The sequence below is a fragment of the Carica papaya genome, chromosome 5 (assembly GCF_054855325.1).
Source record: "Carica papaya isolate Zhongbai chromosome 5, ASM5485532v1, whole genome shotgun sequence".
Lineage (NCBI taxonomy): Eukaryota > Viridiplantae > Streptophyta > Magnoliopsida > Brassicales > Caricaceae > Carica > Carica papaya.
The window spans coordinates 7,652,887-7,674,349 of NC_142313.1; the positions used below are offsets into that span (position 1 = coordinate 7,652,887).

The window sequence follows — 21,463 nt, forward strand, 5'->3', positions numbered from 1 at the left end:
TGGGGAGACTCCGATGGAAAAGGGTTTGGTCGCCGATATTGGTGAAGGGAAAGGATGGTATCTGTGTGTGTGTGGCCCCAATTAGGGGTCGAGAGATAGGCGGTTTATTGGTGGTCGTTGATACTTGTGATGGGTGAGAATATTTGTACGCTTGGGGTGACGGTCACACATGGTATGCATGATATTTAAGATACCGGGGTATGTTTTAGTCCTGTGTAGTCCCATAGTGATAACAAGGTGGGACTTAGGTTGGGTGATGGGGTACATATAGAAATACTGGATTTCATATTTGTGCATATCATATTTGTAACTTAATTTTTACTGTATTGAGTTATATGAACTCACTCTCTATTATTCACAGATGATGTAGGAATGGAGTCGGGATCGAAGTTGCTGGTTTCCGAGCCTAGCATATAGAGCAACAGAATAAGGATCTTTATTGACATAATTAAATGTATAAATGTAACGACCTCGGAATTTTAGAATGAAATATGTGTATTAAAAATGTCAAATGCGGAAGCGTAATAAATATTTTGATTAACATCTCTTACACTAAAACCAAAAACGTGCTCAAAATATAAAAAAACAAACTAACTAAAAGAGATACTCGAAAATAAGAACTATAAATATCACTACGGAGTCTTTAGGCGTCCCCTTCGCCGTCTTCCTGCGGAACGGGCTCGGGAACAACGTCTTCCTGATCTGAAATAGTTAAATAAGGAATGAGCTACACCAGCCCAGTAAAGACATCACACTATCTCACCGCCACGGAAGTAAATGTGGGTAGAAAACACAAAAAGACCAATGAAGCATAATTTATAATAAACTCGTTTATTAATATAAAAATTTTTATTGTCCACTTACCTCGGTGAGATTCGTAAAACAACATATGAAAGCAATAACATTATCATCATCATGAAATCATATGAACTGTATAACATAATACTTACCACGCCTTTGCATTTCCATCATTAAACAACATATTATCCTCATTTACCAGCTTACTAGTATCCATGGAGATCCATAGGGGTCCCGCTACTCGTGAACCCTTAACATTAATAACCTGATTCCAGAGCCGTCCCCATACCCCGTCCGGTATGGGCACTAAAACCATGAACCTCAATACCCCATCCGGTATGAGGGTGAAACGGGCCGTCCCCATACCCCGTCCGGTATGAGCGCCAAAACACATAAGATCTCCATACCCCGTTCGGTATGAGAGACCACATTCCCGGTAGGGTTCGCTACGGACCCGGTCCGTCCACCATCTCCCAAGATATCTAGTCAGGTTGTCCACATTATTCACTATCAATTTACATAACCTTTTTGACATTTTTCTTGGTTTCAATCAACCAAACACACACAACATGTAAACCAATAATGGACACCGAACAAGACAACACATTATTGGGTTAAGCATAATACCGACCATAATAAAAGAAATCATGATTCATGCATACGAGACCATAATATAATTTCATCAAACATCATGCTGCATTTAATACTGGAAATTAAATCAAACAATAACAGACCAACCCAGTATCAGACTTGGGCTCCATTGGCAATCTTAATCAATTTTACATCTATAAGGTCACACAGTACAGTTTAATTATTTATTTAGCTTTAATACCGTGATAGGAAATAGGGTGAGGGGTCCTTACTTGTTTCAGGGTCTGAATACGGCTGTACAGTGCGCCTACAGGTTGTCCCTAATTTTTCCTGAATTTTTTCCGGGGAGCTGAAACGCACTACTAGTACCTGCACGTGTCCCAAAAAATCCTAAATTAGACCTAGGGCCCCTTTCGGCCAATATTGCAATTCCGGCATGGCGGCTCCGCCATGCTCCGGTGACGGCGCCGTCGCTTGCGTCGGTGATTCGCCTCGGGTTGGCCGTTTTCGACCGAATTCGGCCACGCTTGCATCGGTCCCTGCGATAGAACAACCCTAGGGCCCTCGGTGGGCCGAAAAATTACGAAAAATGAAAACTTACCGCCGGCGGTGCTCTCAGGTGCGGCGACTCCTCCGGCATGAGTCGCGTTTTGATGCTTGGCTCCGATCAACCTGTAGAGAAAAGAACGGTGATCACAGTGGTATAAAATTTGCATCAAACGGAGGCCGGGAAGGGCCTTATCGGAGGCAAAAACCGAGGAGGGGCGCGGCGGCGCCGCTGGGTTTCGACTGAGTTTTTCGGCCGTTTGGCCGGTGGTTTGGCTCCAGTTTGGCCATAGGCGGACTCAGCGTCGAAAAACGAGCAAAGGGGAGAAAAATTACCTCGATCGGCGGTCAGAAACTTCCCCGGTGCGGCGGCGAGTGGCGGCGGCCGGCTCCTCCAGCGTCTGGTTCTTCTTCTCCGACGAGCACTGGCGGCTAGGGTTTCTTTGGTCAGGTGTGGGTGGGGGTATTTATACCCTTTTCCTTTTAATCTTGACCGTCCATCAAGATTGAATCTGGACCGTTCGGTCGCAATTTAATTGTGATTAAATCTGGGCCGTCCGTGTGCGTGAATCTGGGCCGTCCGTGCGCACGTTTGATCTGGGCCGTCCGTGCGCGCGGGAACGGATTTGGGCCGTCCGATCGCGCGCATGTGGATCGCCCACGTGGCCCGTCCCCTGGTCAACGTGTCCTTGCCACGCGGCGCATCCTGGTTGGCCGGGGCTGCTGACCGGGCCGCTGACGTGGCTGCTGACGTGGTGTTGACGTGGCACACTTTTCTAAATTACGTTTTGACCCCCGGTTTCCGATTTTCTTTTCAAAAATACCCCCATAATCCAAATTTTCACCCCTTTTTACCAAAATCAATTTCAATTAAATCCAAATAATATTTTTACCCAATTTTATCATTATAATTATTTTTATTTTCATTGAATTAAATTAAATTAAATTAAATAAAAATCCAAATAAATAAATAAATAATAAAAAATAAATAAATAAAATATTTATTTTCATTTGGGTGTTACAGTAAAAATTGGTAGTATAGTAGATAATATGTCTGTTGATAGTGTATACGGTTGTATTTCACGTGATGTTATATGTATGATTAGAGGTTTATCTTGACTCTGAACAATAGATTGTGATAATGTTTCTATGTGCATGACTGATTTGAAACGAAATTTTCATATTTAATCATGGATTTGTTGTAAACTACACCATTAGAAATAAAGAAAAAAAGGGGCGTTACAGGTCGCATCTCTAATTTTCTTCTTAAACTGTGATATGTAGATGACAGGATGAATTCAAGAGTTTGATGGCAGTTGGACCTTATAAGAACTGGGTTAATTTTCTACTCTAACATATAAGAGCCATAGAAGCAGCAGGCAAGTTTTTAGAGAGCCCTACGAAAAACAGTCTGTTGGCAGTATGGTTGGAGTTTGAGGAAGACCCAATCCTCTTCTTTAAACTCAATGTGCCACCTTTTCTTGTTAGCCTATTGCTATATGTGGAGGCTTGCAGCTTGTAGGTTTTGTTTAAGTTGTGCGAGCAGCTCATTTCAGTCGGTGAGTTGTTGATCAACTTCGTTGATGGCGATCATGCCTTTTTGGTAGTATGGTATGGTTGATGGTGGTCATCCATGCAATGCTTGAAATGGTGTCATGCTAATACAGAGATGATAGATAGTGTTATACCAGAATTCGGCCCATGGAAGCATGGAAAGTCATTTGTTTGGTCATTGATGAGCTAGACACTGTAGATATTATTTGACACATCGATTGACTACCTTAGGTTTCCCATCAGTTTGGGGATGATATGCGAAACTCATTTTAAGTTGTGTCCTTGACCTCTTGAAAAATTCCTTCCAAATGTTGCTTATAAATATAGGGTCGCGGTCAATTATGATGGAACGTGACAACCATGGAACTTGACTACTCTGTCAATGAATAGCTCGACCATTGTTTTTGCTGTATAAGGGTGAGTTAAAGCGAGAAAATGAGTATATTTTCTTAAACGATCGACAACTATTAGGAGTGTATTTTTGATGTTGGGGTAAGGGAGCCCTTCGATGAAATCCATGGTGATGTCGTCCCATACTTGACAAGGGATTGACAGTGGTTAGAGCAGGCCAGCTAGGGAGAGAGTCTTTTACTTGACTCATTGGCATGTTTCACAGGCTAAGACATACTCATATATAGTTTTTCTCATTAAAGGCCAGTAGAACTGTTGTGTCAGCCTTTTGTAGGTTCGTAGTACTCCAGAGTGGCCTCCTAGGGGTGAGTCATGGTATGCCTTCAAGAGTTGGTGTACCAAGTAGGACCCAGGAGGAATAATTACAAGATACTTGTAGAAGTGTAATCTGTTCTTTTGATTATAAGGTTGTTTAGGTTGTTTGTTGGCAAGGTCATTGACTTTCTGCATGTAAGGGTGTGTCTGAACTTCCTTTTTAATGTCATCTCATAATTGTGTTTGCTGAATAAATAAGACACTTAGTGTTGGTCCTGTAATGTGACGGGATAAGGCATCTACGGCTACATTTTCTTTCCCTGACTTGTATGTAATCTCATAATTATACCTAAACAACTTGGAAACCCATTTATGATGCTCTAGTGTTGTGATATGCTGCTCGAGCAACTACTTGAGACTATGTTGGTATGTCTGGATGAAAATTTTGTGACTCAATAAGTATGGTTGTAAAGTTTGGACTGCGATGAAGACGACTAACATTTCCTTGGCATAAATTGACTGGACCTGTTTGGATACCCCCAGAGCTCGACTGAGGTAGGCTATTAGCTTCCCTTGTTGTGAGAGGATGACACCTATTCCATCATTTGAGGCATCAGTCTCAATAGTGAAGGGCTCATTAAAGTTGGGAAGAGCCAATGTAGGAGTGGAAGTCATTGTTTGCTTCAGTTTATTGAAGGACTCTTCAGCCTCTGAATTTTAATTAAACTGCCCTTTCTTGAGTAATTGGGTCAATGGTCTTGTAATAAGCCCATAGTTCTGCACAAATTTTCTGTAGTAGCCTGTCAAACCCAAAAACCCTCTTAGTTCTATCACATTGTTGGGTGTGGGCCAGTCAAGCATGGCTTGAATCTTGATGTGATCTATCTTGGCTCCTTGCGGTATGATAATGTAGCCAAAGTACTCTAGTTCTTGTTGACTTTACACACATTTTTTTGAGTTTGATGAAGAATTTGTGATGTCTCAAAATCTCAAGTACTTATCGAATGTATGATAAATGTGAGTGTCAATTAGGACAGTAAACTAGGATGTCATCAAAAAATACCAGTATAAATTGACGCATATAAGGTAGAAAAATATAATTCATAACTGCTTGAAATATAAATGGTGCATTACACAATCCAAAAGGCATTACCAGGTATTCATAGTGTTCGTTGTGTGTCCGAAAGGCTGTCTTGTGGACGTCTGGCCCATGCACACGAATATGATGGTATCCTACTGTTAAATCTAACTTTGTGAAATAAGCTGCTTCATGCAACTCATCTAACATATCTTCTACTGTAGGAATAAGAAACCAGTCTTTGATGATAACTGCGTTGAGTGCCCGGTAGTCGGTATAAAAATACTATGTACCATTTTTTTTTACTAAGAGAACTAGTGATGAAAAAGGACTGGTACTCGGGCGGATGAGACCAGAACGGAGCATTTCAGCTACCTGCTTTTTAATTTTAGCTTTCGAAGATAGGCATACCAGTAAGGACAGACATTGACCGAGTTGATATCCTCCTTTAAACGGATCTGGTGGCTTACTTCCCAGGCTGGTGGCAGCTGATCTGACTCCTAGAAAAGCTCTGAAAACTCTTCCAACAGTAGCTGGATTTCTGGCCGATCAACAACTATGTTTTCCTCTATTCTGGGCAATAAGCAAACAACATACAAAGAGTGTTTGCCAATTTCTTCCTTGTCCATTCTTCCAATTATCACAAGTTGGATGGGTGGTGCACCTAGGCTGTGCAAAAACCACGGCTGACTGTTCCAATGGAAGGCCATGGTAAGATCCTTCTAGTTGTAGGCGACTAGACCCAATGATTTTAGCCACTATACTCCTAAGACAACATCGAGACCGTTAAAGGTAAGAAAAAAGAGTGAGGGGAAAAGAGATACTTTGAATGTGCATCAGTACGTCGACGAATCGTCCTTAACATCGCATGGGACTCCCATATGCTATTTTGATAGAGAAAGGTTTTGTGGGCATTATGCCTCAATCGACTGGCCAAATTTTCATTAATAAAATTGTGTAGAGCCACTGTCAATGAGGGCAATAATGGGTTGTTGCCGAATCGTGGCCTCGACTCTCATGGTGCGGGCAATAGCCCAACCGGTGAAGGCATGTAGCGAGATTTCAAATTCACCAACTTTTGCCTCTTCGTCTTTGCTCTGTCCTCCTTCAAGTAAGAACAGTTGTGGCTTTTATTATTAGTGGCCCACGGTGAATTGCTCATTTCAATTAAAACATAAGCTCTGGATTCGTCGATGTTGTATTTCTTTCCAAGAGAGATGCTTTGGGGGCATAACAGTGGAAAATAGGACACATGAGGCTTACTTGGGTAAGGACGAAACGGGTTGTACTTGCCCCGTTTAGTTTTATCTATTTTGTCGACCCACTTGTTCTTCTCGAACGCGAGCCAGCCCAATGGCATCCTTTAGTATTTTGGATTGTAACATGCAGATATCATCTGCGATCTCTAGTTTGAGCCCACCCCATGAAGGCCCCAACTAAGGCCCGTTGAGTCCATTCGTGGACCCTATTGCCCAACCACTCGAAGTCCCGCTGGTAGTCCCTTAAGGGCCCTCTTCATATGGGTCTTCAAAGTCCCTTGGTCTGAACTGAACCCATAATTCTTCCACAAACCCGGTCCAGGAGATCTCCCTTCCTTCATCTTTGTAGGTGCAATTCACCCATTGCCACCATTGGTTGGCCTCACCCTCCAGGTGGTAAGATGTCAAAGCCACCCAAAACGGCGCGATAATTCCTTGGAAATTGAAGTACCTACTAGCTCGACTCAGCCACTCGGTTGGGTCTCTTCAGAAAAAGGTAGGGAACTCCAGCTTAGTTGTTCTGGGAAAGAAGGGGGCCCACCCAATATTGTTGATCGCAGGGTTGGGGTATGGTGGATTGACATGCAATACCCAGTGGTTGCTGAAGCCTTCTTGTAAGGAGACGATTGCTTCTGTCAATCGTTGTAGATTTTCTTCGATGGCTCAGAGTTTGTCAACTGTGCCAATCTCCATTTGGCTAACTTGGTCTTGTAAAGCACTGAGACCAGTTTCGAGATTCTTAATACGTTCCTTGTTAGATGTCATTTTAGCTAAGCTCTGATACCACTGATAAGTCCCAGTCAGAGCTTCACACTCAACTAAAGTTTTCTACTTTAGACGAGAAAAGACCAAAAAAAATTTTTAGATTTCTTGACTGTTTTATTGAAGAATGTTGAGGCCTTTAAATAGGCATGAGTACAACTGACTGAAAAATCTTAGATAAGAACAGAAGATACAAGTAAATCAAAAGGAATTCAAAAAAACAATTGCTGGTGCTAAAATTCTAGAGTGGATAGTAGCTCGTCCATGATTTTTGGGTAGATTTTTTCATCTGTTTGTCGCAGAATGTGCGGAGCAGCTGGGTTGATCAGTTATCCAAGTAGCTCGAATTTTATTTGACCTTCTTATGTGATCTTCAGATCTTATCAATATAGTAAAGGGGTTGTTTATGGAAGAAGAAGCTGAGCTCATCCTTGGTATCCCATTGAGCATAATCCACGAGAAGATATATGTATTTGGAGGCTTGCTCATAATGGTAACTATACTGTGAAATCTACATATCAGTATCTAAGGAATATGGAACAGATACAGATATAAGATTATTTCAACCTATGGAAGTATATGTGGAAAGCATATATCCTGCGGAAGGTGAAAACTTTTATATGGAGATCAATGAATAATAACTTACCAGCCAAGTCCCTATTGAGAAAGAAAAGGATTGATATCGTTATGCCTTGCTAGAGGTATGGGAAGGAGGAAACTATTAGACATGTGTTCTTTAATTGCGAGAAAGCAAGAAGGTGTTGGATCTTACTGGGTGTACAGGGAATTGAGGTTGATGATATTGATATATTTAAGTGGAGGGAGCAAATAGCCAGATCACGACCGAAGCAGGAGGTGAAAATGGCTCTCTGTTGTTTGTGGAGAATTTGACTTGAGAGAAATGAGTTTGTATGGTCTAATAAGATCTTTGTTAATCAGAAATTCGTCCTACTATTGCGGTAGTGGCAAAATGATGGCAAACTAAGGTAGTTCATGGCCAAAGAAGTACTCGGCATGGAAAGGAAGTATGGGAAGTGCATACATGGCAAGCACCCGAGGTTGGTATTTGGAAATGTAATATTGATGCTAGTTTTCGAATAACAGGATATGATGTCGGGTTTGGAGGAATTGTCTGCGACTCCATGGGAAATGCAATGGTCCCTTTCTCCAGCCGCCTGAAGGGATGCTCCTCGGTGCATTCTATTGAGTTGCTGAGGTGCCGAATAGCTTTGGAATACATACATGCACACATATAGGGGCAAAGAGTTGTGGAGGTAGATTCTCAGAGAGTTTAAAATGTGCTGACAACCAAGAATGAGGATGAGTTTGAATATGGTTTCATTGTAGTGGACTGGAGATCAATGCTGATATTGAGACCAGAGTTGTCAATCAAGTAGGTGAGACGACAATGTAATAAGGTAGCTCGTGCAGTTGCCAAAGCTGTGTGTCTTTATCCAGTGTTTCATATATGGGAAAGAATTACTCCCGACATTGTGGTATTGATATCCTAATTAATGCATGAATTTATTTCTTTTCAAAAGAAAAAAAAGAAGAAAAACGATGAAAAAAAAAAAAAAAGCAAGCTAGTTATGCAGTTTCTTCAAGAAAGCAAAATCGTAATTTTCCGTTATGGTACGGGGCAAACCATTAGAGATCCGACCCGGCAGGAAGCTGTTTATATGACCAATCAATCGATAAATTAAGCCATGAGAAGAAAAACGCATTATCCATATGGATTATTGGATATCCTCTTATGCTATTCTCCTATTCTCGCTAGCCAAGCAAATTTGAAAGGAAATTACATCATTCTCCCGGGAAAATGACACTTTCTTCTCTAATCTCTCTCTGATCTTGCCTCTAAAACCCTTGATCCCAGCCAAACTAACTTCCCCATGGCATTTCTCATCTCTTCGCCCGAAGTTTCCGCTGTCTCCTTGAAGATTTTACCTAGTCCTAAACCTAAATGTTTAGCGAGCCTCTCTGTCTCGGGCAGTAATGAGAAAATTGGAACTAGGGCTAGGATTCGGGTTGGGGCTGATGTTGGTGTTAGAGACTGCAAGGTTAGGGTTGCGGGACTAGATCAAAAAGCAAAGGTGTATGGTCATTATACCGCTTCGGTGAAACGAGGATTGAAGCAGAACAAAGAGGAAGAGGAGAAGCAGAATTACTACGTTAACATGGGCTATGCAATTCGGGCTTTGAGAGAAGATTTTCCGGAGCTCTTCTATAGGGAGCTCAGATTCGATATCTACAGGTTTGTTTGTATTTTTTTTTTCTTTTATCTCGCCTGCTTTCTTATTTCGTTTATTCTCTGTTCGGTTACCGAGCAATGGACTCAAAGGAAAAAAATTTAATATGGTTCTTCAAAGTTTCATGTTGTTTTAGCTCGAAATTGAAATTTTATGTAATTACACCAAATGATCGCATTCAGATAAGTTTAAAATCAAGTATGTTTATTTCTTTCCTAGAATTAGCTTTAGATTTTTGTTGTGTAACAAGCTGTTCATGCTTTCGCTTTCTTTATTTCTTTGAAGACTTGTCATGTTATGTGAATCATACTTGATGACTTTTGGACGAAGGAGCTAAATGTATATGATATATGCCCCTCTACCTTGCTTCTGAATGTGAATTATATTGATGAGTTTGATGTAGTTAGGGATGAATCAAAACTTACCTCAGAAGCCACATCATGGTTTCTCCTTTTGGTGATGACTATGCTTGATAGGTTTGCCTACTGATATTTAGTTACTTACGATTAGCTGTAACTATTTTATCTTCATCTTGATATCGGACAAATAGGGTTGTTTTGTCCAATTAAGGATTTAGGGATAAAACCCTAAACATTACACCTAGAGTTTCTTAGATATTACTTGTAATAAATATCATAACTAAGAGTTTGATTACATCACATAACTAGAAAATGAGAAACTCTAAAAGATATTATTGAATAACAGAATGCTTCAATAAGTGAAACTAAATTTTTTTTTATTATAATGTATAAACAATCTTTCATAAATATAAGTCAAATAAGAAATAGTAAACTAATAGAGTTAGGAATAATAATCCACGAGTTTGAAGTGACAAATGATTTAAAACCTTGACTTTCAAGCTCTTCTAAGAAAACTTAGCAACTTTTGTGTTTGGTGGTTCTCGCCAATACCTAAAATAGTATACGTGGAGAATTATTTAGGAGTGTTAAATCTTGGTGCGAGGATGAAATCAACATGTTGAGCAATTGGTATGCGACTCTAGGGGAAAGATACAAGCAATAGGAAGACTAAATGGTTCTTTTTGCCTATCCATAGAGTTGACTCTTGGGGAAAGATCTTGAGCAATAGGAAGACATAGTGAATTTTCTTGCTCTTCCACTTTGGAGTTTGATGATTTGCACCTTAACAAAATAGAGATACTCACTTGTTTACTAGGACCTAAATCATCATTGTCATAGGATACATTACCATCATCTCTTTCTTGTACCTTCTTTTTTTTTAAAAATTCTAATATGCAAGTTATTCTTCGTTGGGCCTTCTTAACTCATGTGCCCACTTTGTCCACACCTAAAGCACACAACTTCCTTACCTTTAGGAGTTTTGAAATTTGATGTTGATCCATTCTTCAGCTCACATTTTGATTCAATTTATATCTTTAGGAGTGGGTTTCCCAATGTTTCTTGGAATTAGGGATTTCCCAAATATTCTTCCACATCAAATTTGGTAAGTTTGTGCTATAGTTGCAGGAGGTTGTTGAATTAACACTTTTTTAATATCAACTTTTAGTCTTGGCTTGAATTAAGATGTTATTTGACTATAATCTTCAACTAGTTGACTCCGAATCTTTAATTCTTCAAACTTCCGTGTGTACTTAGACTAAAATATAAACTTGGTCACAAAGTTTATCAAATTAGTTGGGAGGTAGAAACTTTTCACAAAGAATAGTTTTCATCTTATCCCATGTTTCAGTTGTTGGTTGTCTCTTTTTTGTCATATATTCATCAATAGTGTACCACCATATTTTTGCAAGCCCAACAAACTTCATCTTGGCAAATCGAACTCTTTGTTCATCTGACATGTCATACCAGTTGAAGTACTCTCCATTGAATTAAGCTAATCAAGAAAGAAAGTGAAGTCTCCTCTTCCATCAAAATCAGGAGCTTCTACCTTTATCCTCTTTGTAATATCTTCAGCATTATCTTTAATGTGTCCTCTGTTGACAACTTGTTCAACTTTTACATTTTGAATTGTTGAACGTACTTGTTTTGTGGGTAAGTGTCTCAGTTCTTTCTAGATTGTTCCGCTAATGTTTTGTGTTGTTTCGAATTTGATATTCCTGCTTACCTCGTGTCTTAAATTTAGCATTTAATTTTGCGTCAATCACCATAATTGACTAATTTCTCTTTAGAAAAGTCTGGTTGAACTAAGAACTCATCGAAGAAGCCAAAACAAAACAGATTGCACAAGGTCTGATTGCAGTTGGCCATTTGTGGTTCACTTGTCGCGTTTGGTCACTGGACGACATCAATCTTCAGCTAGTGGTCTTAAACGGAGGTGGTGATTGTAGATTGGAGCTCAGTGTGAGACACAATTGTGTAGAAATACAGGATCAAGAGACGCAGCGGCTGGGGATGACTTGCGCTGGTGTGTAGCACTTTCACTGATGGGGTTTTGTGGTGGGACTTTGTGGGTCTGCCGATAGGGACCTTCTGAAGCTAGCGGTAGAGGTGGTGTCCACCACCTCCAGGTGGTGGGTGGTGAATAAAACTGACAACTGTTATAGGGTTTCTGTGATTATTATTATTTTTTTTGCATTTTCTTTTTCAGATAGGGTTGGGACTATTTGGGTATAGGGGTTTGAGAATCTAGGTGTTGGATTCTTTTAGTTCTAGCACTAAATTGATGTGGGACAAATATGGTTGATTATCCAATTAGGGACTTGGGGGATAAAATCCTAGAAATGATACATAGGTAACATGTAAGAAGTTTTAGATATCAGACTTAAGAGTTTGATTGCATCATACAACCAAAAAATAAGAAACTTACAAAAATATTATTGAATAACTGAATGATCTAATGAGTGAAATTACAAGATATTGATAATAATCTCTAAGCAATTTTTATTAAACATAATTAAAATAAAAATAGTAAATTTGTGGGATTAAGAATATTAATCCCAATTAAAATAAGAAATTAACACCAATAATATTAGGAACATTAATAAGAAAAAGGAATCCTGAATTACTGAAACTATAATAATATTTCTTAATAATATAATAATAGACTTCTAAATAATATAGTTGTTATACATTTAATATAATTACAATTTCTAATTTATTTAGGAGATCTAATGCTACCCCATTCTGCATCAGTTCTTGAGGGTAAGTTGGGAACTGCAAAGTGTTACTTTCATTTATATTCTGAATAGCTTGCTTTTTTTCTACCAAAATCTTTGCAAAGGAAATACTAGATGTGGAAAGCTGGGAATGAAGTTTGGTTATAATCCAGAAAATTTAACGCCATCAGGTTCTTCAAGCACAGGTGGTTGTTTTATTGATTAAGAATGTTAAATAAAAACCACGTAGCATTGAAGGATCACTTGATGTATGTTTTGTATGCACAATTGTAAATGTTTGTGATTTTGACACCTATACTTGAAACTCTACTTGTATGTCACCATCTTTAAGGCAAATCGGATGGTGTTTTGAGTGGTTGGTTGAAACACTACTTGAAGATTATAGTTTCAAATATGTTGATAAAATGATGACTGTTTCTTTCCTTTTGAATTGCCCATTTAGTTCTAAACCTCATGTAGGTATTTTTCACTTTAGGAACTATGTAGATTTTGTTCTTGTAGCAATTTTTTACCTTAGTCTGCAACATTGCTGACCATAGAAGGTGTAAATAATAGTAAGAAATTATAAGCTGGCCATCAGAAGTTCGGGAGATGCATGATATCATATGTATCATTTCAAGCACAATTTCAAGCTCACAATTGTACTAGATCTGTTAAGTGTATGGATTATGTCTACAATCAAAGGTCTCAGCAATATGGTGTTAAGTTGCCTACTGCAATATGCTAAATTTCCTAGATATAAAACATGTTTCGTGTGCTATTTTGTGTGCCAGGTGCTTTTGCTGTCATTTATATTTATTTTATTGAAGACTTTTCTGGATTGGAATAAATACATAAACAGTTTGTAATTGAATGTTTGAAACGGTGATCTTCAGATGTCGGTTTTACCTGTTCATCCCCTCCCCCCCCAACCCCCCTTTTCTCTTTTTTAAGTGGGCTGTGTAGAATTTCATGTGGCATTGTTCTTTTATATTTTTTATTATTTCAAAAAAAATTGTTCTTCTATATTTTTTAAGAAATCAACATAGATTTATGTGTCCTAATCAACATAGATTTATGTGTCCTAACTCCCAATCTCTTCTTATTCATCAGTTCAATTTTAGTAACATGCTTACAATTTAACCTTTTTCTTGCAGGGACGACATTGTGTTCAAAGATCCTCTTAATACCTTTGTTGGCATCGAAAACTATAAGTCAATTTTCTGGGGGCTACGATTTCATGGAAGGATTTTTTTCAGGGCTTTGTGGCTTGACATTATTAACGTATGGCAACCTATGGAAAATGTCATCATGGTCCGCTGGACTGTTCATGGTGTTGCACGAGTTCCTTGGGAGAGCCATACTCGGTTTGATGGTACTTCAGAATATAAACTCGACAAGAACGGAAAGATCTATGAGCATCGAGTTGACAACATCGCTCCGAGTTCACCTCCAAAGTTCCATGTTCTGGCTGTTCAAGAACTGATTCAATCTATCGGTTGCACCTCTACCCCGAAACCAACTTACTTCGAAGTTGCATCTTTGTCTTCCGAAGTATCCTAAATCTTTCAAAATTTTGGTATTACTTTACTATGTTTGAGCAAATACGGTGATGAAGCTTGGGATTGTGGTTCACCGTGTCCGTGTATAAAACCCAGTTGTAGGTCCCGTGGGGACTTGAGACGACTCCGGTAGTGCTGTAAGTATCCTAGTTTGATCATTTGTAAATGCGTATGGTAAATGTATCTACTTGACCCTAAGGCTTGGAACCCAGTTACCCAACCAAATACAATATTGTACAAGAATCATATATAAAAGTGACCTTGTATATCCATATGCAATGCAAGTAATATTGACTTTTATTCCTAAAAATTGGTGGATTCTAACAAGAAAATTTACAGATGATGAGGTGTACCTTCCATTTTGATTCGTCTCCCATGGTGCTGCAGCAGACACGATGATGGAGAAATTAATGGTGGTTATTAAGCTTTGTCATGTTGTGAATGAGTGTGATGAAAAACTTAAATGAGGGAGCCACCAGTGCAAGTAATTCACCAAACTCATGAAGAGATGAATTATACTAATTTTGCCCAACTCCACTTGTTAAGTAGATTATAAAGATGTTTGTTTTAGTTATTATTATTATTATTAGTATTTTCCGTAATAAGTTTTAATATATTTTTTTTCTTCTATTTCTTATCAAAATGTCCTTGAGAAAATTATTAAATCTTGTTTGTGTTATTTTTAGTAATTTTATTTAACATTTTAACTTATTTTGCTAAATTTTTATTATTTATAAATAAGTTATAAGTTAAATAAACATATATTATACAAATTTATTTTCAAGAGTTTAAGTCATATCCATTATTAAATTTTTTATAAAAAAAAAAAAATCAGAACAAATGATATTGAATAGGTACAATTAAATGTAGTATTACATTTTTATTAATAATTTTAAAAAATCTTAAATGAGTATTAAATATTATTTATATGAAATTCTTAGCACAGATATAATAATACTAAATGAATTTGTATTTGTTGTATAAAATATATATATATATTTTTTTAAAAAAAAAAGAAATTACAGGGGATGTAGATGAGAGTCTATTCATTTTGGTCCCCCATCAAGCTCAAAAAATCATTCATTATATGGAGATGAGTGGGCCATGAAGTCATAGAGTCTATTCATCTTGATTTAAGCTTTTTCCTACTATAATCTAATTTTAGTGCAAATTACTAATTTAGTTTTTAAATTACTCTTTTATAATTTAATTTGGTAATTTTTTTTTGTTATAATAATTTATTCTTTAAAGTGTTATAAAATTGTTTTAAAACGTAAATTTTTCATATAAAATTATGAGAAAGAAATTTAATTCTCTTTTTTCTTTCTTAATATATATTATTATCATACATTCTTTAGATTTAGATTAGACATTAAGTTTATTTATTACAATTTTAAAATTTTATTACAAATAAAACCTGAGGAAAACACAAAAGGAAGGCAATGCCCATTTGGGCATTTTGGCAGATATGATGCACAAAGACAAGAATCTTTCCATGGTACTGTTTTATTGTCATATGTCTGAACTGGACCATAATCAACCTAACTTCCCCCCCCTCCGACACCGACTCACCATCACACACACACACACACCTTTATTTATTTATTTATTTAAAGCAATAAAAGTATTTTTCTATATCTAAAAATTAAAATTATCTTTTAAAATCTGAACCTAAATTTTATTTTATTTTTTCAATTTACTATCTAGGAAACAAAGGTATTTTCGTCTTTTCAGGTAATGGGATTCTTGCCGTTAGCTTGTTGTTTTAATACCCCCTCTCCTCTGGCTTTGAAGTCTGTCAACCACCGCAACTACACATATACTCTTTCAATAAATATGAGCCTATTGACTCAATTTCTCTCTCTTTTGATAAACCCATGAAAATAAAACAAATAATATCCCACTAAACTCCTTGGAATCGCTTCTACTTCACTCCCCTTCTATCTTCTCTCTTTCTCTCTCTCTTGGTTTGCTTAGCTATCCCACCAAACCCATCTCTCCTTCTTCCCCATATTCCGAATTATTAATGCAATAGTATAATATTCATGTATAAATAATTAATGGGTAATGGTTAAATTTCATGCTCTGTAATTTCTTTACTACTTTATTCCCCCCTCTTCAAATTTATTTCATAGTTGGTGACGAAGTGAAAGAGAAAAAAAAAATGGAAGTGGAGGAACCCAGGCCACATAACGCCGCAATGACCTTCGATGAAGTCTCCATGGAACGGAGCAAGAGCTTCATCAAAGCCCTGCAGGTGCACCTCCTCGTTTTTCCTTCCCCTTTTTTCTAATTATTATGTGTGTGTGTGTGTGTATATATGTTGGTGTGTATCTATATATCATATGACCAATGTGTTTGTTATGTGAAAAGATTTGAATCCATTTCATATATTTGTATGGATTGTGGGAACCAGATCTGATCTCTTTTACAATTACTGATTTTATTATTACCTTTTGGAGGTGGGCTTCTCTTTCCTTTTGTTTTTTTTTTTATAAAGAAATTCTTCTTTTGGTCATTCTGTGTGTTTGAGGACTGAATTATTGATATAGTGGGTGAAGTGAAGTTCTTTCTCTTAATGTTTTATGATACTTTGTTGAGGGGAAAAAAATTGCTGCCTTGAGTGGGATAAATTTATTAGATTTATTAAATTCTCGGGTGAGGAAGCAGAAAAAATTCTAAATTTAGCTTCGAAACAAGGTATAATATAATATGTGGTAGAAAGAACTCTATTTGTTTATAGATGAAAAAAGTTTGCTGTAGTTTTTCCAACGGCTGCACTTAACTTGATGGCATATGTAAAGAACAGGTTAGCTTGATGTGATAATATTGATTGGGGAAATGGAGTAATCTTAATGACTAAGTTGATGGTTTTGGACTTTTGCAGCGGCAATCATTTTTGTATTTTTAGACATTTCTTATTTGTGTGAGACAATGATTTTAGTATTTAGGGCATTTGTCTGTTTGAATGTTGGGAAAGTTCAAATACAATGATGGCTAGCTATATAATAGGAATTTGGCAGCTAAGCGTTAACATTCTTCGATAAAAGATTTCTGTAGTCTATGGATATATGATGATTAAGAAATGCATGGATTGAGACGATGAAAACAGACATAGGTCAACCTCACAAATGGTTTAATTTTCAACAAATGTTATTGCATTCATTTCCATATTTAACAAGCTTCGATATCTGAAATTGAAGAGGATACTGAACTTTGATTAGGCATAGCCTAGAAAATGGGGCTTTATGAAACTATTTTTCTCTTAATACAAAGAAAGTTGAAGGCACAGAACCTGTGGATTCTGTTTGTAGTTCATGATATGGAACTTTTCAACCTAGTAGGTTCATCTTCCTATGCTTGTTGACTGAATTATATAAATCTGCATTATTTTTTCTTTCTGTTGGACTGATCTTCTGATAAAACTTCTATCTACAACCGATAAACTAATAGCCTTTTCCTTTTTAGAGAAATGGTAAAGGCATTGTGTGGTGTTCTGTGATTTACTCCTCAACTTGTAACTTGTGATTTGGATAGTTGTACTTCAGGATTGCTGTAGGTTGCTTGAAATGTTAGTATTTTTGTTTATATGATGGAGGAAATTCATAGTTATCAGGACTTAAATTCGTTTCCTGGTTTCATGCTAATCCTCTTGCATAGTATTTCAGGAGCTCAAAAACTTGAGGCCTCAACTTTATTCTGCTGCAGATTACTGTGAGAAGTCTTATCTTCATAGCGAGCAGAAACAGATGTAAGGCTTCCTAATTCGATTAAATGGTTTAATTCCTTGCATTTGTTTTGATTGTGTACTTTTATTATATAAGCCGGTTATTAATTTTTGCAATCAAAGTCCATGTTCTGTGGACTTTTTTTAAGTTTAATGAACATGAACTGCTAGTTAGTGACATTGTGTTTCATTTGCAAGGTTATCAGGTGATAATTTTTTATTGGCTTGCATCCTATTCTGACAAGTTACATCAATATTATTTAATTAGGGTACTGGACAACTTGAAAGATTATGCTGTACAAGCACTTGTTAATGCTGTTGATCACCTTGGTACTGTGGCTTACAAGTTAACTGACCTTCTTGAGCAACAAACTTTAGATACCTCAACAATGGAGCTAAAGGTTTCTTGTTTGAATCAGGTACTTGGTTTGCATGTTTCTCAACCAATTTGCAGGTCTAGAAAGAGTAGTATAATAGCAGGCATGAAGTTACCTACTTTCTTGATTTTAGAAACTCTTTACATGCGGAACATTCACTGAGATAGAGGGTCTTCGACAACAGCGGCTATTGGCATTCATCCCAAGACATCATAAGCATTATGCTTTACCAAGTAAGGCTGCTTATTGTGCACCTCTAAAAAGACAATTTCTGTGGTTTATTTTCTCGTTCCTTTTCCTTGTCTCTCCTTTTATTCTCTTTGCTGTCTAGATTCTGTTAGTAAGAAGGTGCACTTTAGTCCACAAGCACGGGCTGATGCTAGGCAAAATCATTATCAAGCTAGATCTCATCTTCAACCTTCAGGTATAAGGCTTTCTCGTGGTATGTCTTGACTAGTTGTTTATTTTGAATTCTTTTCCTTTCTGACTGGATACTGAGGGTTGGTTGCATAGATGCCCCTGCATCAAAAAGTCTATCTTGGCACTTAGCCTCTGAAACTACTTCTACATTGAGAGGGTCTTCACAACCAGCACCAAGGTTTGTCCATAGAAACTCTTAGATAACAGTTCAATGATGAATGAAGTTAACTTTATTAAGTAATCCCCTTCATTGCTAATTTTTTGCCATTTCTAAAAATTCTTAACCTTGTTTACCGTACAGCAAGGAAGATCAAAAAACAACTGGGACTTTCCATCTTCTGGGTAATAAGAGATTCATTACCTCCCTGCAACCATGTGAATAATAGATACTTATATATATGATTGTCTGAGCTTTTAACTGTGCTTAACTTATGTCTTTTATGCATGCAGATAGCGAAGAAAGCATAAAGAAAAAATCCTTTGTGGCTCCTGCTCAGCTGTTGGGTGGAGGCCCAACATCCAGTGTAATGATGCAAAAATATGGTGTGCACAAGGTAATTAGGAGATTAACATTAACATGGATGTACCCATCAATTCTTTCATGTGTACAAGCTTGATAATAAAAAATTGCAGCAGATATATTGTTGTTATACTCTTTGAATCTGTTTTGAGTCTTGACTTCCTTTTATCAATCTTGCTTTATCCCCTGGGCAATGGAAGCATTTTTGGATCATGTTTCTTGCTTCTATCTTAAATGATACCTTTTCCAAGACATCTAGAACATCTATTTGCATTAGCTTCTGTGGTACGTGAACTTATGTTGCTCCTTTATCTTCTGTCTCCTTTTGGCTAAAATAGATAAATCCAGGAAAATGTTTCTTTTGCTCGGGCTAATTACAGTGTTACCAAGTGGGTAATTGCTTTCAGATTTGGATAGTCTGTGTTCAATACAGGCATGCATAATTGGAATAAGTATTCATGACCAGATAGCAAGTGAAGTTTTTGAGCAGCCTTGTTTTCCTAGAGGTTTCTACCACTTCATTCAGTTGGTGATGGCAAGCTGCTGCCATTTTTCAATAGTTTTCTAGAAGAGTTTGGGGTTTTGAGGTTGAGGTTTCTTCTTCTCTTGATCATCTGGCAGACTATTACTTCATAATTGGGGGAGTTGCCATGCCAATGGCCCTAGTCAAAAATGCGTGCTAGGCCCTTGAATTCTGTTGTTTTGGTGGGAAACTCATATTGACATCCATGTCCTAGGCCCTTGAATTTTCATCCATATGAATAACCTTCTACTTCATGAGTTGGACAGAGAAGGTGCTACACACCATTTCTGACGAGAACAATGTGGTGGATGATGTTTGTGAACTCAGGGATTCCGTGTATTCACTGGATTACATCATAGGCATGAAACAGCTCTGACGAGTCTTCATGATGTTGAATACTTATGTTGGTTTATGCTATTTTGTAGATGTAGAAGATGTCTTACCTGTAATTCTTCTGTTTAATAATATAGTGAAATTCAGTTAGCAAAAAGGAAAAAAAAGTGAAACTGCAATGAGAATAATTTCATATATATATCGAGCTTTGCTTTTTTCTGTGAGCTTTCTTGGAGTAGAAGCACAATCACCAGGTTGGTTCATCCATTCACACCTAAAGTATGTCAAACATGCATGTAATATGACGAATGACTCAAATATTGCATAATATGGTCTTTATTGTACAAATTCTCAATTGATGCGGATGTTTAATGCTTAATGCATATAATATGCTTGTCCTCAGACTCCCATCCCGTTAGATTAGAGAACTGAATTCTAACATGATGCCTGCCTTTTGCAGGATTTGGAGGGTTCCAAACCTTTGACAGCATTCGGATCCTTTGACAATCCAAGACATGAGACTCTACGTGCTCCTGCTCGCAGCAAAAGCATGCTATCAGTTTTCTTCGTTAAACAGAAAACACCGAAACTGAGAGCTGGATATGTCTCATGAGTTGCGAGTTTCTTACTGAATCAAGCAGAAGATGTTGTCCCCGAGTACAAACTCCTGTGTCCTGTAATTATGATCTCCTGTGACCTGATCAAGTTCTGAATATCAGATATAAAAATTGCACCTAAATAATGAGTAAATAGCACATAAAATAATGTGATGAGAAAGATGGGGGAAAGATTTATTTACTCACTGATTGTTAGCTCTGACCAACTAGTCTTCTATTTTTGTTGCAGATCCTCTCTAGACATTTCCTTCTACCATGCTTTTCTGTTGTAGATGACCATGAATATTTTTCCTGAAATGTGAAAGTGCTACCTTTGATACGGGTCATGTTTATAATGCTCTTGTATTTGAAATGCCTGTTAATTACTTTTATTGGTAGTAATTAAAAAAAAAAAAAAATTTGATGGGCATCCATGTTTAACATGTTTATATTCTGTAATAATGATTAGCCTCACTTGTATATCTGTTTTCCTTTATATGAAAAAAGGATTAGATCAGTCAGTGATTAAGAGAATTTAATCATATTTTAATCTTAAACTGTTTATCAATTATAAGCAATATGTTTTATTCAAAGTTTTGTTGGTATGTATGTATGCCTTTTAATATTTGATCACTGCCTTTTTTTCCACCAAAAAGTTTTTTTTTGTAAGAAATTAAAAAATTCATTTAATTTTATTTATAATTATCATATTAATCTTAACATAATTTTTAATAAATAAAATCTTTTAAAAAAATTACTATTATAGAAAATTTAATTGCAACCATTTTTATATCTACATCTTGAATTAAAAAATAATTTAATTAAA

General features: G+C 37.0%; 2 protein-coding genes across 4 annotated transcripts; both read left to right on the plus strand.

Moving 5' to 3' along the window:
- The first annotated feature begins 8,957 nt into the window (after positions 1 to 8,957).
- Positions 8,958 to 14,771, plus strand: LOC110807088 (DUF2358 family protein (DUF2358)). 2 transcript variants are annotated; one of them, XR_015819093.1, is made up of 3 exons: positions 8,958 to 9,508; positions 13,737 to 14,278; positions 14,481 to 14,771. XR_015819093.1 is itself a non-coding variant. In XM_022032113.2 (2 exons), exons 1-2 carry the CDS (start codon positions 9,147 to 9,149, stop codon positions 14,140 to 14,142), a joined length of 768 nt encoding a protein of 255 aa, XP_021887805.1. In that variant the 5' UTR covers positions 8,958 to 9,146; the 3' UTR covers positions 14,143 to 14,451. The 2 variants fall into 2 exon arrangements, 1 of the variants encoding a protein (XP_021887805.1); XM_022032113.2 differs by lacking the exon at positions 14,481 to 14,771 and having other exon boundaries at positions 13,737 to 14,451.
- Positions 14,772 to 15,934: 1,163 nt separating this feature from the next.
- On the plus strand, positions 15,935 to 20,977 carry ABIL1 (ABI-1-like 1). Of its 2 annotated transcripts, none has more exons than XM_088219469.1 (9): positions 15,935 to 16,398; positions 17,810 to 17,892; positions 18,137 to 18,287; positions 18,379 to 18,478; positions 18,577 to 18,669; positions 18,759 to 18,843; positions 18,967 to 19,007; positions 19,116 to 19,219; positions 19,524 to 20,260. In XM_088219469.1, exons 1-9 carry the CDS (start codon positions 16,222 to 16,224, stop codon positions 19,557 to 19,559), a joined length of 870 nt encoding a protein of 289 aa, XP_088075595.1. In that variant the 5' UTR covers positions 15,935 to 16,221; the 3' UTR covers positions 19,560 to 20,260. The 2 variants fall into 2 exon arrangements, with proteins under 2 accessions (XP_088075595.1, XP_021887809.1); XM_022032117.2 differs by lacking the exon at positions 19,524 to 20,260 and adding an exon at positions 20,502 to 20,977 and having other exon boundaries at positions 15,938 to 16,398.
- Positions 20,978 to 21,463: the final 486 nt, after the last annotated feature.

Coding starts and splice junctions, on each gene's coding strand:
- LOC110807088 (XM_022032113.2), top strand. CDS start 9,147: ATGGCATTTCTCATCTCTTCGCCCGAAGTTTCCGCTGTCTCCTTGAAG. Junction 9,509..13,736: donor CTCAGATTCGATATCTACAG/GTTTGTTTGTAT, acceptor TTTTTCTTGCAG/GGACGACATTGTGTTCAAAG.
- ABIL1 (XM_022032117.2), top strand. CDS start 16,222: ATGCTCTGTAATTTCTTTACTACTTTATTCCCCCCTCTTCAAATTTAT. Junction 16,399..17,809: donor GCTTCATCAAAGCCCTGCAG/GTGCACCTCCTC, acceptor ATAGTATTTCAG/GAGCTCAAAAACTTGAGGCC. Junction 19,008..19,115: donor TGGGACTTTCCATCTTCTGG/GTAATAAGAGAT, acceptor TTATGCATGCAG/ATAGCGAAGAAAGCATAAAG.